The 11,925-nt window shown below is 37.3% G+C and overlaps 4 protein-coding genes across 7 annotated transcripts; 2 read left to right on the forward strand and 2 right to left on the reverse strand.

The window, feature by feature from the left end:
- Positions 1–47: 47 nt before the first annotated feature.
- Positions 48–3,158, forward strand: LOC130510658 (KH domain-containing protein At4g26480-like). The gene is made up of 7 exons (XM_057007196.1): positions 48–364; positions 849–934; positions 1,400–1,542; positions 1,994–2,107; positions 2,198–2,314; positions 2,393–2,536; positions 2,611–3,158. Exons 1-7 carry the CDS (start codon positions 207–209, stop codon positions 2,767–2,769), a joined length of 921 nt encoding a protein of 306 aa, XP_056863176.1. The 5' UTR covers positions 48–206; the 3' UTR covers positions 2,770–3,158.
- Positions 3,120–4,504, reverse strand: LOC130510659 (probable calcium-binding protein CML21). 3 transcript variants are annotated; one of them, XM_057007201.1, is made up of 5 exons: positions 4,379–4,504; positions 3,969–4,190; positions 3,686–3,888; positions 3,429–3,597; positions 3,120–3,335 (listed from the first exon to the last, which is right to left on the reverse strand). In XM_057007201.1, the coding sequence occupies exons 2-5, from the start codon at positions 4,159–4,161 to the stop codon at positions 3,205–3,207; spliced, it is 696 nt and encodes a 231-aa protein (XP_056863181.1). In that variant the 5' UTR covers positions 4,162–4,190; positions 4,379–4,504; the 3' UTR covers positions 3,120–3,204. The 3 variants fall into 3 exon arrangements, with proteins under 3 accessions (XP_056863181.1, XP_056863180.1, XP_056863179.1); XM_057007200.1 differs by having other exon boundaries at positions 3,969–4,198; positions 4,379–4,495; XM_057007199.1 differs by lacking the exon at positions 4,379–4,504 and having other exon boundaries at positions 3,969–4,346.
- Positions 4,505–5,468: 964 nt separating this feature from the next.
- LOC108849992 (GPI-anchored protein LORELEI) lies at positions 5,469–6,736 on the forward strand. The gene is made up of 3 exons (XM_018623584.2): positions 5,469–5,538; positions 5,624–5,683; positions 5,843–6,736. Exons 1-3 carry the CDS (start codon positions 5,469–5,471, stop codon positions 6,181–6,183), a joined length of 471 nt encoding a protein of 156 aa, XP_018479086.2. The 3' UTR covers positions 6,184–6,736.
- A 33-nt stretch (positions 6,737–6,769) lies between these two features.
- On the reverse strand, positions 6,770–9,839 carry LOC130494474 (uncharacterized protein At4g26450-like). 2 transcript variants are annotated; one of them, XM_057007193.1, is made up of 5 exons: positions 9,509–9,839; positions 7,535–9,339; positions 7,286–7,451; positions 7,131–7,209; positions 6,770–7,041 (listed from the first exon to the last, which is right to left on the reverse strand). In XM_057007193.1, the coding sequence occupies exons 2-5, from the start codon at positions 9,337–9,339 to the stop codon at positions 6,986–6,988; spliced, it is 2,106 nt and encodes a 701-aa protein (XP_056863173.1). In that variant the 5' UTR covers positions 9,509–9,839; the 3' UTR covers positions 6,770–6,985. The 2 variants fall into 2 exon arrangements, with proteins under 2 accessions (XP_056863173.1, XP_056863172.1); XM_057007192.1 differs by having other exon boundaries at positions 7,535–9,839.
- Between the last annotated feature and the right edge of the window lie 2,086 nt (positions 9,840–11,925).

The following is an 11,925-nucleotide window of genomic DNA, read 5'->3' on the forward strand; positions in this document are numbered from 1 at the left end:
GAAACGAAAATATAAATCATTTTCACAGCTATAAAGACCCAACCAAACAAACAAACAACATCCACCGACGTGTGTGTCCGAGATTCACTTCCTCTCTCATCCTCCTCTGATCCCGCCGCCACCAAACACCTCCTAGCTCTCCTCCTATAGCTGTTAACTGTTATAAAGCCCGGTAACAAGCAGCTGAGTAATAAGAAGACGTCCTGATGATGATGATGACTTCACTCGGTATGGATGGTGGAGGAGGAGGGAGATTTATGACGTATCCGCCGCCTCTTTCCGTGCCTCCGTCGGCTCCTCAGTCACCAAACTTCTCTGGTGGTCTCCGATCACAACCTTCTTCTTTCCTCGTTGAGCAAGAAAAGTAATTTAATAATCTCTACTTTTTTTTTCCTTACAGTTGACTTGTTTCTTGATCTTTGTTATTGGATCCTGAGCAGTGAGCTCTTTTAACTTTTCATTACAAATCTGATTTTTTTTTTGTTTTTGTTTTTGTATTTATTCTTGTTGCTTGCACCAAGATCTATGTTGCTCTTTTTATAACTCAAATCTACTTGAATTCTTCACTGGGGGTTTGGTAAAGTAATATACTTTTTAACTTGACAAGAAACTTTCTGAATTCATAAAACCTAATTTGTCTGTTACCTACTGGGAAATGGATTTTATCAATGCCATGGGATCTCATAGAATCGTTGGTTGCGTTTGTCGACTTGTATACATGAATCTTTACTGATGGAAGATTAACTTAGTTCTCTCTAATTTGCTGAAAGATTTGGCATTTGTATTTTTGCTTGGTGTGCTCAAGGAGCACATACTGATCTGGTTAATTTTCTTGGGGTTTTGGCAAGGTATCTTTCTGAATTACTTGCAGAGCGCCACAAGCTTACTCCCTTCTTGCCTGTGCTCCCACATCTCTTCCGTCTGATGAACCAAGGTCAGTCAGCCCTTCTGTTATATATAAGAGATACATGTTGTGCTTTCTTTACTTTCTTCATTTATGTCTTCAAGAATTTCTCTGTCTCCTGCTCATGTGCTACAAGTTTTCTTACAGTTGATAAGCATCTCAGTGGTTCTTCTTAGAGACAGATCACTTACTAAGAATGTTACTTTATTTTATTTTTTATGAATTCTAAATGGTTTGATAGTGATCTATTTCTCATAGTCCAACCATTTAATCACTTGTGTGACCTTCGCAGAGATGATAGCATAGTTGGATTACCCTTGTTTGCTCTCTGTTACATTCTTTTAACTATGGTGTGAGAGTTAATATTCCACTAACTTAGTTGAGAGAGTATCTCTCCTCCATTCCAACTATCATATTTGGTGATGAATAATGTGGACTAATTTCTAACTGGGTGCGTCTTACTCTTTTCAAAATTTGACAATTTTTTTGAAACAGAAATATTGCGTGTAAGAACGCTGTTGGAGAATGCCTTAAGTCAGAGTAGGTTTGACCACCCTCCTAGCCCTCTGTCTTCTGGAGGGATATTTCAGAATTCAAGAGCTGACATGAACGGATGGCCTTCACAGTTTCCATCAGAAGTATGACTCTTACTAACCCATTAACATAACTCTCTTTTTCAATCTAATTCATACTATTGTAGCACAAAGCTTCTGTTGACTTTGAGTTGTACTGACATGACTTGATTTGGCTTACTTACTCTTAATAATCATAGTTAGTCATGACAGGTAGCTTTGGCTAACTCTCTAGTAAACCTAGTAATCTTAAGTCAACGCACTAACTATAGACTCCACTACCTTCAGTAGCCTTATAACATGATTTAATTATATGATTTTTTTTTCTGTGAATATAAGCAATCACAGGTTGCTATGCAACACCATTGCCCTTTTTTCTGTAACATTTGATAAGATCTATTTTAATGTTATTGTGGTTTTGATGATGCAACCGGATGTATGTATCATGTACTTATGCTTTTTGAGGTTGACATGGCTTCTTCTAACAAGTTATTGGTTTTTTTATCTAATTTTGCAGAGATCTCTTTCATCATCTCCAGCACCAAATTGGCTAAACTCTCCTGGTAACTCGTCCGGTCTCATTGTAAAACGATCAATCAGGGTGGATATTCCAGTCGACAAGTATCCAAACGTATGTGTACTTTCCATTTCCCATTTGCTGATATCCTGAAACTATCTTAAGCCAATGTGTAAACTTCCATTTTTGATAATCTGCATGCAGTACAATTTCGTTGGCCGTCTCTTGGGACCTAGAGGAAACTCCCTAAAACGAGTTGAAGCGAGCTCTGAATGCCGTGTTCTTATCAGGGGGAGAGGCAGCATTAAAGACCCAGTCAAGGTGATTACATTCTCTAGTCTGTTTAAGATAATTAATATTTTTAACGGTATCTTAAATTCCATTAGCATATTGTTGCAGGAGGAAATGATGAGAGGGAAACCAGGGTATGAGCACCTGAATGAACAGCTCCACATCTTAGTGGAGGCAGAGTTGCCCATTGAGATAGTGGATGCACGTCTCATGCAAGCTCGTGAAATCCTAGCCGATCTACTTACTCCAGTGGTTTGTTCTTCAGAGCTCTTACCAGAGATTCACAGTCTCTCTATAACAACACTTTGTAATGTTTTTTTTTTCAGGAGGAGACGCATGATTTCTACAAGAAACAACAGCTAAGGGAACTGGCGCTTCTCAACGGTAGTCTTAGAGAAGAAGGTTCTCCATCTCCAATGTCTGGTTCCGTCTCTCCTTACAATAATAGCCTCGGAGGCATGAAGAGAGCCAAGACAAGGGACTAAACAAAACAAAACTCATCTCACCCTTTTTCAACAAAGGTATAATTATATATTGCAACGTAACCACACTTCCCTTCTTCAAACAAGAAGGCTTTTGAAGGTTCCATCTCCATCCCCATCCCCATCCTACTCCTACCTGGCTGCTACCGGTACCCTTCATATATGAGTCTGTGTCTGTTTATTTATGTGTCCCGGAGAGAGTTCAGATGACAGAACTACAGGAGTCTGTATCTTTGTGTATCTGTCTCTATCCGAGGTTTAGTTTTGGCTTTGCTTTTGTTCTTTTGGTTCAGTGGAGACTAGTGATAAGCTTTGTTGCTTAATTTTTGGGTAAAAACATATAATGGTTTGTGTTTTGGTAATGAATTATTCTGTTTGCATTAAAACATAAACACATCAACTAGTATAAGTTTGTTACTACTACATTATGCAAACTCATCAAGCCTTGTCATTGTTATCGTCGTCATCATCATCATCATCTTCATTCTCATCTATCCCAACCCACTGAGTTAATGCGAACAGGAACTCTTTAAAGTTCACCATTCCATTTCTGTCCCAGTCCATTTCCTCTGCATTCAAAACAAATGAATCAAAATCAGATATATTCTTCTTTCAATGAAGAAAGAAAAATGAGAGAGATTAATTTAGAGAGGACTAAAGACCAAATCTCTTCATTGCAATCCTCCCGGAGGAACGTTCTCCAGATTCATCAATGGCTATGAACATCTCCTCGCGGCTCACATGTCCATCCTTGTTCTCGTCTAGGAACACGAACGTGTCCACTAGCGTCTCAAACGTCGGCTCCAGCTTCGGCATTCCCAGTCTCCATTTCTGTTCAGCGTGTGAGAAAAACTCTCAAATGGTATAACACAGAGAGGAGATTGATAAACATAAGTTTTTTTGCGGTTTAAGTTGTTACCTTTTGGAGAGTGGATGAGTCGTCCTTAAGAAGGTAGACAAGGCAGAGAAGCACAATGAACTCAGTAAACGCAATCTCCTTATCCTCGTTGATATCACAAGCCTGGAACAAATCATTTATCTCTTCTTCTTCAAACATGATCTCTAGCTTCCTGAAACAGTTCTTTAGCTCCGAGTGATCTATGGACCCGTTCGAATCCTCATCTGCCACAAAACAACTCAACCAAGACAACCATGAGGAAACCAACTATAAACAATCTGCTGCGTATATATGCAAAACTCACCGAACTCTTGGAAAATGGCTTTGCAGTTTCTTAGACCCTCGTCGATCTTTGGGAACTTGAGGATAATACTGTTGAAAGATTTCATTGTGGTGCCTTTCGATGCCCTGCGTTGCACGGCTTCTTTGATCTTGGCCTCTAGCTTTGTCTCTGGTACCCATTCTTGAGCACCAGATTTCGTCACCGCACCTCCCATGTCTATCTATTATGCTTCGATATCAAAATCTAGTTTTCTTGCAAGACAAGGCAGGTTAATAAATTTCTTGATTGCACATAATAAGATCAAATCTACTTAGAAATTCATTAGATAACGTGAAAAAAATCTAAAACAAAGACAACATATAAGAGACAAGTTTCATGAACAGACAATAGATGTCACAAGAATCAGGACGAAGGAAGAAGAGAAAACAAACCTGTTTTAGTTTCTTGTTTGTCACGAAATCAAGAACACGATTATAGAGATCTGTTTGTTGTTTATTGTTTTCTGTTTACCAGGAGAAAGAAGATTCGATGTTTGAGAAGAAGAATTGATTTGTAATGCCGTGAAGAACGCTATAGATTCCACGTACCTGCAGATCTTTATAAAAAACGTCTTATTCCTTTGTCATCAATATCAATATTTTAAGATTAACTCTCTATCCTTGACTTTCTGAATTTTTAAATTTACAATCATGAAATGGTATTAGTTTTGACCAAAGAAATGATACCACTAATCTTTGACTATTGACCAGTGTGTTTTTCCAATTAATAGCATTATTTTTACATTTTACCGTACATATTACATCTATATCTAGACTGAGAAATATGTGTTAGTATAAATGAATAACGAAACCTCTGAATCATATGCACAAACTATGAATGAATGCTCTCTCCTCATCACATTTTGATCTTTAAAATCTCTTTATTAAACAATGGTATCAACCACATTAGATAAATTATAAATAGCAGAGCTAACTATTTGTTTTTTACTCCAAGATGGACAACAAAACAAACACTGTGGAATCCAACATCAACATACATTTTACATTCACACCTTTTAGTTGCATTATTCAAACTTTTAACTGGGCACAATTAGTGAAACTCGACCAGAAAACAGTGCATGATTACACATTTACAATCTATAGCTTTACTTATTTTGTAAATCTATACATTTATAGTCCTCCTCAATTAAATAATCTGTTTGTTTATGGTCTTACTCTAGTAGTAAAGACATAATCTTAGATAAGTCTATACAAGGCCAACTTAAAGTTCATTTTAAATTATTTTCATCTCAAAATTGAGGAGAATTTTGAAATGATTAGATATTTGTGTAGTAAGTTACGTTTTTTTTTCTTTTTATAGTTTTAGCTCTTTAAATTTAAAGTTATTTAATTAATCTTGGCGTTTTATAAACAGTTATATTGGGAAGACATTAATATCTCATATGTTCTCTCCCTTGGTTTGGTTTCACCATAACTCCTTTCCTTCATGTCTTCTTCTTTTAAGTTTTCAAGCTTCTGTTTCATGGAGGCAAAACTGTTTTTCCTTCTGATGGCATTGTTGGTGACTCGCTCCTCTTCAAGTCCCATAACGAGTACGTTTTTTGTGTTCTTTCTTTCTTTCCCCCATTTGTTTTGGAGATGATGGAGATGATAATCTGTTCTGATCGCTTTCTGTAGATAGTGTGTTTGAATCTCAGACCTCGGTTAGTGGAAGGAACCTACTTAGTGTCAAGAAACGTAAGTATATTGTAAAAAAAAGCTTCTTGATCCTCTGAGTCTGCTTGTTAGATTTGGTGATGCTGATGTATTTCTACATCTTTGTGATGTATGTATACAATAACCAACTGAAAGTGTGTTGTTTTGTTTTGTGTTGTATTGTGTTGTGTTGGGGGACAGCATGTGAAGTGGACTTTGAGAGTAAGAACTACACGGATCTGACGAGACAGTGCAAAGGTCCAAAGTATCCAGCGAAAGAATGTTGCGCGGCGTTTAAACAGTTTGCATGTCCTTACGCGCATCAAATCAACGACTTGACTACTGACTGTGCCAGGATAATGTTCAGCTACATCACCGTTCACGGTAAATATCCACCTGGTCTTTTCGCCACCGAGTGCAGAGAAACGAAAGAGGGACTCGTTTGCCCTTCTTCTCCACCTCGCGTTTCAGCCGCTCCTCATCACATCACGCTGGTGGTCTCTGCCGCAACCGCTCTTTTGGCTTTTCTAGTCTTGGCTTAGCGTGTTAACAATGAAAAGTAGTAGCATTCCAAACAAATAAATCAAGAAGCGAAACTTATCTTTTAAATTTATATAACCATAAATGTTAACAAGAACTTTTAAAAAGTTTAACCAAAAGGGTCATGTGGGTATGTCAATACGAGAAGACTCCGGTAATAATAATTGAGACATGAACACCGAACCTACTGTTAGAAGCAACACTAACTGTATAAGGAAACATGAAGGTGATCTTACATGCTCTCTTGTTGAACATTACCTGACGTAGTATGCACTCGTTTTGCAGGTCCTGAGCTCTGTTTCTTGACTTTGGAGCCTTTGTTTCTACTTCTTCTAACCTGTTCAGCGTTTCATTAGCTTGCTTCGGACTGTTCAAGTTATCCATACTACGTCAGGTAATGTGAACCCCAAAGTAAGACTCGAGCGGGAAAAAAAAAACATGAAAAGAAGACTCATAAGTTTGGATCACATTTCACACGAGTTACTCATCATGTTAAAATATCATTTTACCTACCTGCATATATAAATATCATTCATGCCAGTATATAGGCTTTTGGTATTATTATTTACATGTATGTTGTGGTCTGGGAGTTTCAACTATACCTAAAAGGCTTAAACAAAGGAGATGCGTCAAATAACAGAGAAATTACAAGAGGCCACAACCATAAACACACACACTAATGTCGTTCTTAATCTTTTACATCTTGAGACGGATTAGGACAAATGCAAAGGCTACACACTCAAGTACACAGACATGTATATCATAATAATAATGATAACTAGTAACACAAAAAGAAAAAGCGAATCAGAAAGGCTTCTCGTAGCCTCTAGCCGGAGGTTGGTCCCAAGTTTGCAAGAATGCTGCAGCACACACAACATTTAATAAATCAACCTCTTTAGTACGGCTACCACAAAAAGAGAAAGAAACACTCATAATGATGAGCCCTTACTCAATGGTATTTCTCCCAGCGACATGAATATCGAATCGTCGTCTGTATTATTTGCTGCTTGCTCATTTCCAAGAGCTCCCTGCGACGTTTACAGTTAAGCACCAAAAACCACTTTCTATGCAACTAAAACACTTGACAAGTAGAGTGAGTACTACCTCTCGTTGGTCTTGAAGAGCAACGTCGTTGTTCTGTGGCACAGTAGTACTAACTCCCGGGTTTATTGGAGGAATGTTTCCAAATGAATCAAGATACTCAACCATCATCAGCCCTTCATTGTAGTCTGGAACATCATCAATGCCCATATATGGACCAGCTTCTTGCCTGTTACACGTGTCAGTCAACAACTCATAAGACAAAAATCAAAGATGTCTACATAGAGGTGTAGATAGGGGACTTAGCAGTACTTTCTCCCTGACTTGACCACTTCTGGGGAATCATCATTGTCCAAATCAATCACTTCTATCTCTTTACCATTGCTCATCCTAGTATTAGTACTGAAATCAATAGGCTTGCTAGAACTGCTGATCGATAGATCAAAACCAACAGCTTGACCAGGTTCTCTTTTGCCATCATTCCCATTCGATGCTCCCCCTAGATTTAGGTCGCACATCTTAAACGAAGCAGGAAACAGCTGATGCTCTTCTGCATACCCATGTCCTGATTTTCCGCTCTGTATACTATCATTGCCTTTATTAGCCAGACTTTCATGGTTGTCTGTTTTTCCAGCACCACCGTCGATCAGTCTCATGTAGAATGAGATTGGCTTTTCTTCTTCTTCCTCGTCGCTTTGGATTTCGCTTGCTTTGAATGCGTTGAAGCCATCACTGGCTTCAGAAACTGGCAAAGACACCCAATTCTTCTGTCTTTTTGCTCCCTCCTCCATGTCACTGCCTTCATTAGCTCGCTTCTGGCCTCCTTTCCCCATCGAATATGATCTATGGATATTAGGCAATTCTAATTCTGAATCTTTCTCTTTGTTTTCCCTGAGAATGCTGTTGGGGAAAGAATTAGACCTAGGACATTTACTGTTCTCAACAGGCAAATTTTCAACTTGGTCGTTGAAACTTTCATCCCCGGTATTATCAGCTTTTCCAGATGATTGGCCTCGAGTCTCACATGCTTGATCTTCTTCTAGGAGTCCAGGATTATGAGAAGTTTCCTTGATATTCTGACTCAAATGCAGCTTGGTGTTTTTAGCAGTCAGAGAAGAGCGCATCCTCGTAGGCACCTTCTCAAACTTACACAGCGTTGCCAAATCAATACCACTCTCCGTGAAGGATTCATCAGCATCACAATGCTTATGGATAGGTGCATCTTCACCATGTTGATGGATAGGTGCATCTTCGACAGCATTCTGGCTCTCGTTCTCTCCACCATTACCACCGTTCCTACCTATCATATCCCCTGATCCAGCACTCAAGCTACAAGAACCTTCGGACACCTTTGAGATCTCACAATCCTGTACAATTTCTTTCCCAGCACTGGAGGAACCTGTCTTAGACTGCGCCTCATCCTTGTCCAACACAGACTCGGAATCACCCGCTCCTTCGCGCTTTCTCATAAACTCACCAGAGGCTGACCTCTGAACCGAGCTAGCAATATCTTCAACAAGCGGCTGCTCTTCTCTATGCCCAGACACAGAGTCATCACCAGTCTCGGCCTCGTAACCTTTACTCCTCTCTGACCAAGATCCACTCCTCCCAAACTCCGACTCATAACGATTACCCCTCCTTCCTTGCAAACTGTTCCTGGAACCAGCATAGCCATCAGCATACCTTCTTTTCTCCGCGGCAGGAGGCAAAACATCAACTCGAGCTGCTTCTTGCAACCTAGAAGAACCACCCTGAAACTCCCCTCCACCCTGCCATTTACCTGAAAGCACATTCTGTGGCAGAACACCCTGAGAAACCAAGTACTCCGCTGCTAGACGACCTGCGTCCATAAAAACGTCTCCACTGCCACCAATGCTTCTACGTTGCACAGCTGGAGGAGGCAGAGGCGGAGGCAGCTGATTCTGGAACGATTTAGAACGTCCCCTACCTCGTCCATATCCACGGTTAAACCCACCACGGTGGTGCTGCTGCTGGTGGTGGTGGTCAGAACCAAAGAAGCCATGTCCTCTCCTAGGACGGTCAGGGGAGATTCTAGAAGCAGACATCCCAAAACCAGATCTGTACCCATTCCCAAAGTTTCGCTGTCTTCCATGCATCTTTACACACAAACAAAAAAAACGACCTAACAAACAGATCCGATTCAAAGACTCAACCACAACCACTTAGTCTCTTCAAGTAAGTCTCATATCACAGAAAGCTAAAGCACACACAGTTAGGCTCAAATCAAATCGAAACGATATGGATCTTAGAGTTCCAGATTCTAACCTCTCTATCTCTCTCTCTCACCTAATCCGATTCCCCCTTTGTTCGATTCAATCATCTGAGATTTAATGGTGTCAGTTGTTCTTCATCAATAAGAACCCTAGAATGCTTCCAATAGCCTCAGTTCATATAAAATGTTTCGGATCTAGGGGGTTTCTGATGAACACGAAGTTTAGGTCTCTCCTCCAGATTTTCTCAGCGGCGGCGACGCTGATTGATTGATTCCCGATTTGAGGTTTCTATCTCCTCGCGATTCTCTTCTTCTTATTTTGCGTCTCTGAGTTTTTTTTTTCTACGATAGACAGACGGACGGGAAGGAACGCATGAAGCTGCCACGTCACCTTTTAGTGGTAAACTGGCACTAAATTCATCTCCCTCCCACGCGCCCACGGTCAAGCGTGTGTTCCAGTCTCTGGGCACAGTGTATCTCCATTCTCAGTCTAATCAACGATCATCCACTCACTACCCAGATTGTGTGTGTCTACTTTTCATTGGACCAATAAGAAATCATTTTTAGCGTTGAAGACCGGACTTTCATAATTTTTTTTTGTCGACAGTGGAGTTGAATATAAAGTTTCTTTCTATAAACTCTTCAATTTATTACATGATTACATAAATGACTATGACTAGTACTGAATATAAAATTTTGTAGTCAAGCCCCTTTATTTTATTTGAGGTTTTTTTTAAAAAAAAATTATAACTTCAGTTTTGTATTAGTTACAAAATAAATTTGATTAGATGTCATTTCTATATATTTTCTCATTGTTTATATAGTATCTTTTTTTGATCAAATTTTTATATAGTATCTCTAAAGAGATTTTAGACAAATTTCAATCTAATTAATTTTCTCTAGATATATCAGTGACGAAGACATTTAAACAGTCCATATTTTTATGGATATATAACATTATAATTTTTTAAAATTATGTTATACTAATTTTGTTAATTTAATAAAGTTCAAATAAATAAAAGTTAGAATAGTATCGAAATGTATATCACATCCTTTTGATATACTACTTTACAAAATGCGTTATATAAATCTTAAAATAATTTGTTAAAGCAAATATATACATTTATATTTATCATCAAAATATAGTATGTAGTAAATAATTTGTTATATTTGATCTTATATTATATTTAATTAATAACTATGGAAATAATAGCAAATATGTAATCAAAATTGTTATATATACTAAACATATAATCTGTGGCTACGATTATATATATGTATATTGTATTTATCAGAAGTATAAGATATTAGTTTTTATAGATTAAACACAGTTATATGTAATATAACAGGTCAATATATAATTTTGTTATATAAAATGTTATTATAAATGAAATGTTTGACCCAACAATAATGTAATTTGATTATTTTCGCATTTAAAATTGATTTCTCACGAACATGCATTACATTATAATCTTTTCAGTTGGAGTTTTAAAGTATAGACTCGTTTTGACATATTGTAACGTTTTTATAGGTATTTGGCAAAATATATTTGTTTTAGATCACATGTATAAAGGATTTATGGTATTTTATGTATACACCTAGATAGGAATCAGAATGTGAAATACAGGCACAACACTCTCTTTTTGTTCAAATTTGAGTTATATAATACCGATAAACTCTCACTAAATATTTAGATACATTTTTAAATAACACTATTAATTTAGATATATTTTTAAAAACACTAATAATTTAGATATATATTTAAATACAAATGTTTTATAGATTTATAGAAAACAGGTAAACAAAGTACTAAAATCATCTTTAAAACTGAAGCTCAATACTGAATTTTTACATCTTCGACTAACATTAATATTCGTCTTCAACTATATATCTTAGCAAACAAATTTACTTGGCAACACTGTATTTTGTTTCTTTTGTCACTAGAGTTAACCATGTTCAAAGTATGTTAACGTGTGTTAAAGCAAGTGGTGTAACATACAAGCACTATAAGAGTTTTGGCCATCTAATTAAGTGAAGTAAATGTTTTTTTGTATTTTTTTTTCTTTAAACAATAAAAAGTGTATATTTCTAAAAATAGTTAAATTAGTTAGTGAATTTTAATGGAATACATTGTAGAAAATGTTTGAACCATTTTTGTTTGGATTGTGAGAAAGTTAAGGAGAAAATTTATCTAACTAAGCTGTGTTTTCTCTTGATTTTTTTCCTATATACATCTTCATTGTGTTTATGGCCAAATCATATAATCAAGAAAGATAGAAAGTGAATTTTCGCAGAAGAATACTCCTTGTCTCGAACGGCAAAATATATTTGATCCGTTTATTAATCAGGTGCTTAGTGGCCACCGTTCTTTCACCTCTATAATTGATTATTTTCTCTAGAGTTCTCATGTTGTGTTTATCACATTTACATTGAAGCTTATTACAATTTAGTTATTGTTCTTTCTCTATTT

This window comes from Raphanus sativus, chromosome 4, assembly GCF_000801105.2.
Source record: "Raphanus sativus cultivar WK10039 chromosome 4, ASM80110v3, whole genome shotgun sequence".
Taxonomy (NCBI): domain Eukaryota; kingdom Viridiplantae; phylum Streptophyta; class Magnoliopsida; order Brassicales; family Brassicaceae; genus Raphanus; species Raphanus sativus.

Coding starts and splice junctions, on each gene's coding strand:
- LOC130510658 (XM_057007196.1), top strand. CDS start 207: ATGATGATGATGACTTCACTCGGTATGGATGGTGGAGGAGGAGGGAGA. Junction 1,543..1,993: donor CTTCACAGTTTCCATCAGAA/GTATGACTCTTA, acceptor CTAATTTTGCAG/AGATCTCTTTCATCATCTCC. Junction 2,108..2,197: donor CAGTCGACAAGTATCCAAAC/GTATGTGTACTT, acceptor ATCTGCATGCAG/TACAATTTCGTTGGCCGTCT.
- LOC130510659 (XM_057007201.1), bottom strand. CDS start 4,161: ATGGGAGGTGCGGTGACGAAATCTGGTGCTCAAGAATGGGTACCAGAG. Junction 3,598..3,685: donor ACTCATCCACTCTCCAAAAG/GTAACAACTTAA, acceptor CACGCTGAACAG/AAATGGAGACTGGGAATGCC. Junction 3,336..3,428: donor GATTGCAATGAAGAGATTTG/GTCTTTAGTCCT, acceptor TTTTGAATGCAG/AGGAAATGGACTGGGACAGA.
- LOC108849992 (XM_018623584.2), top strand. CDS start 5,469: ATGGAGGCAAAACTGTTTTTCCTTCTGATGGCATTGTTGGTGACTCGC. Junction 5,539..5,623: donor CTCTTCAAGTCCCATAACGA/GTACGTTTTTTG, acceptor CGCTTTCTGTAG/ATAGTGTGTTTGAATCTCAG. Junction 5,684..5,842: donor CCTACTTAGTGTCAAGAAAC/GTAAGTATATTG, acceptor GTTGGGGGACAG/CATGTGAAGTGGACTTTGAG.
- LOC130494474 (XM_057007193.1), bottom strand. CDS start 9,339: ATGCATGGAAGACAGCGAAACTTTGGGAATGGGTACAGATCTGGTTTT. Junction 7,452..7,534: donor GTGGTCAAGTCAGGGAGAAA/GTACTGCTAAGT, acceptor CACGTGTAACAG/GCAAGAAGCTGGTCCATATA. Junction 7,210..7,285: donor CTCTTCAAGACCAACGAGAG/GTAGTACTCACT, acceptor TAAACGTCGCAG/GGAGCTCTTGGAAATGAGCA.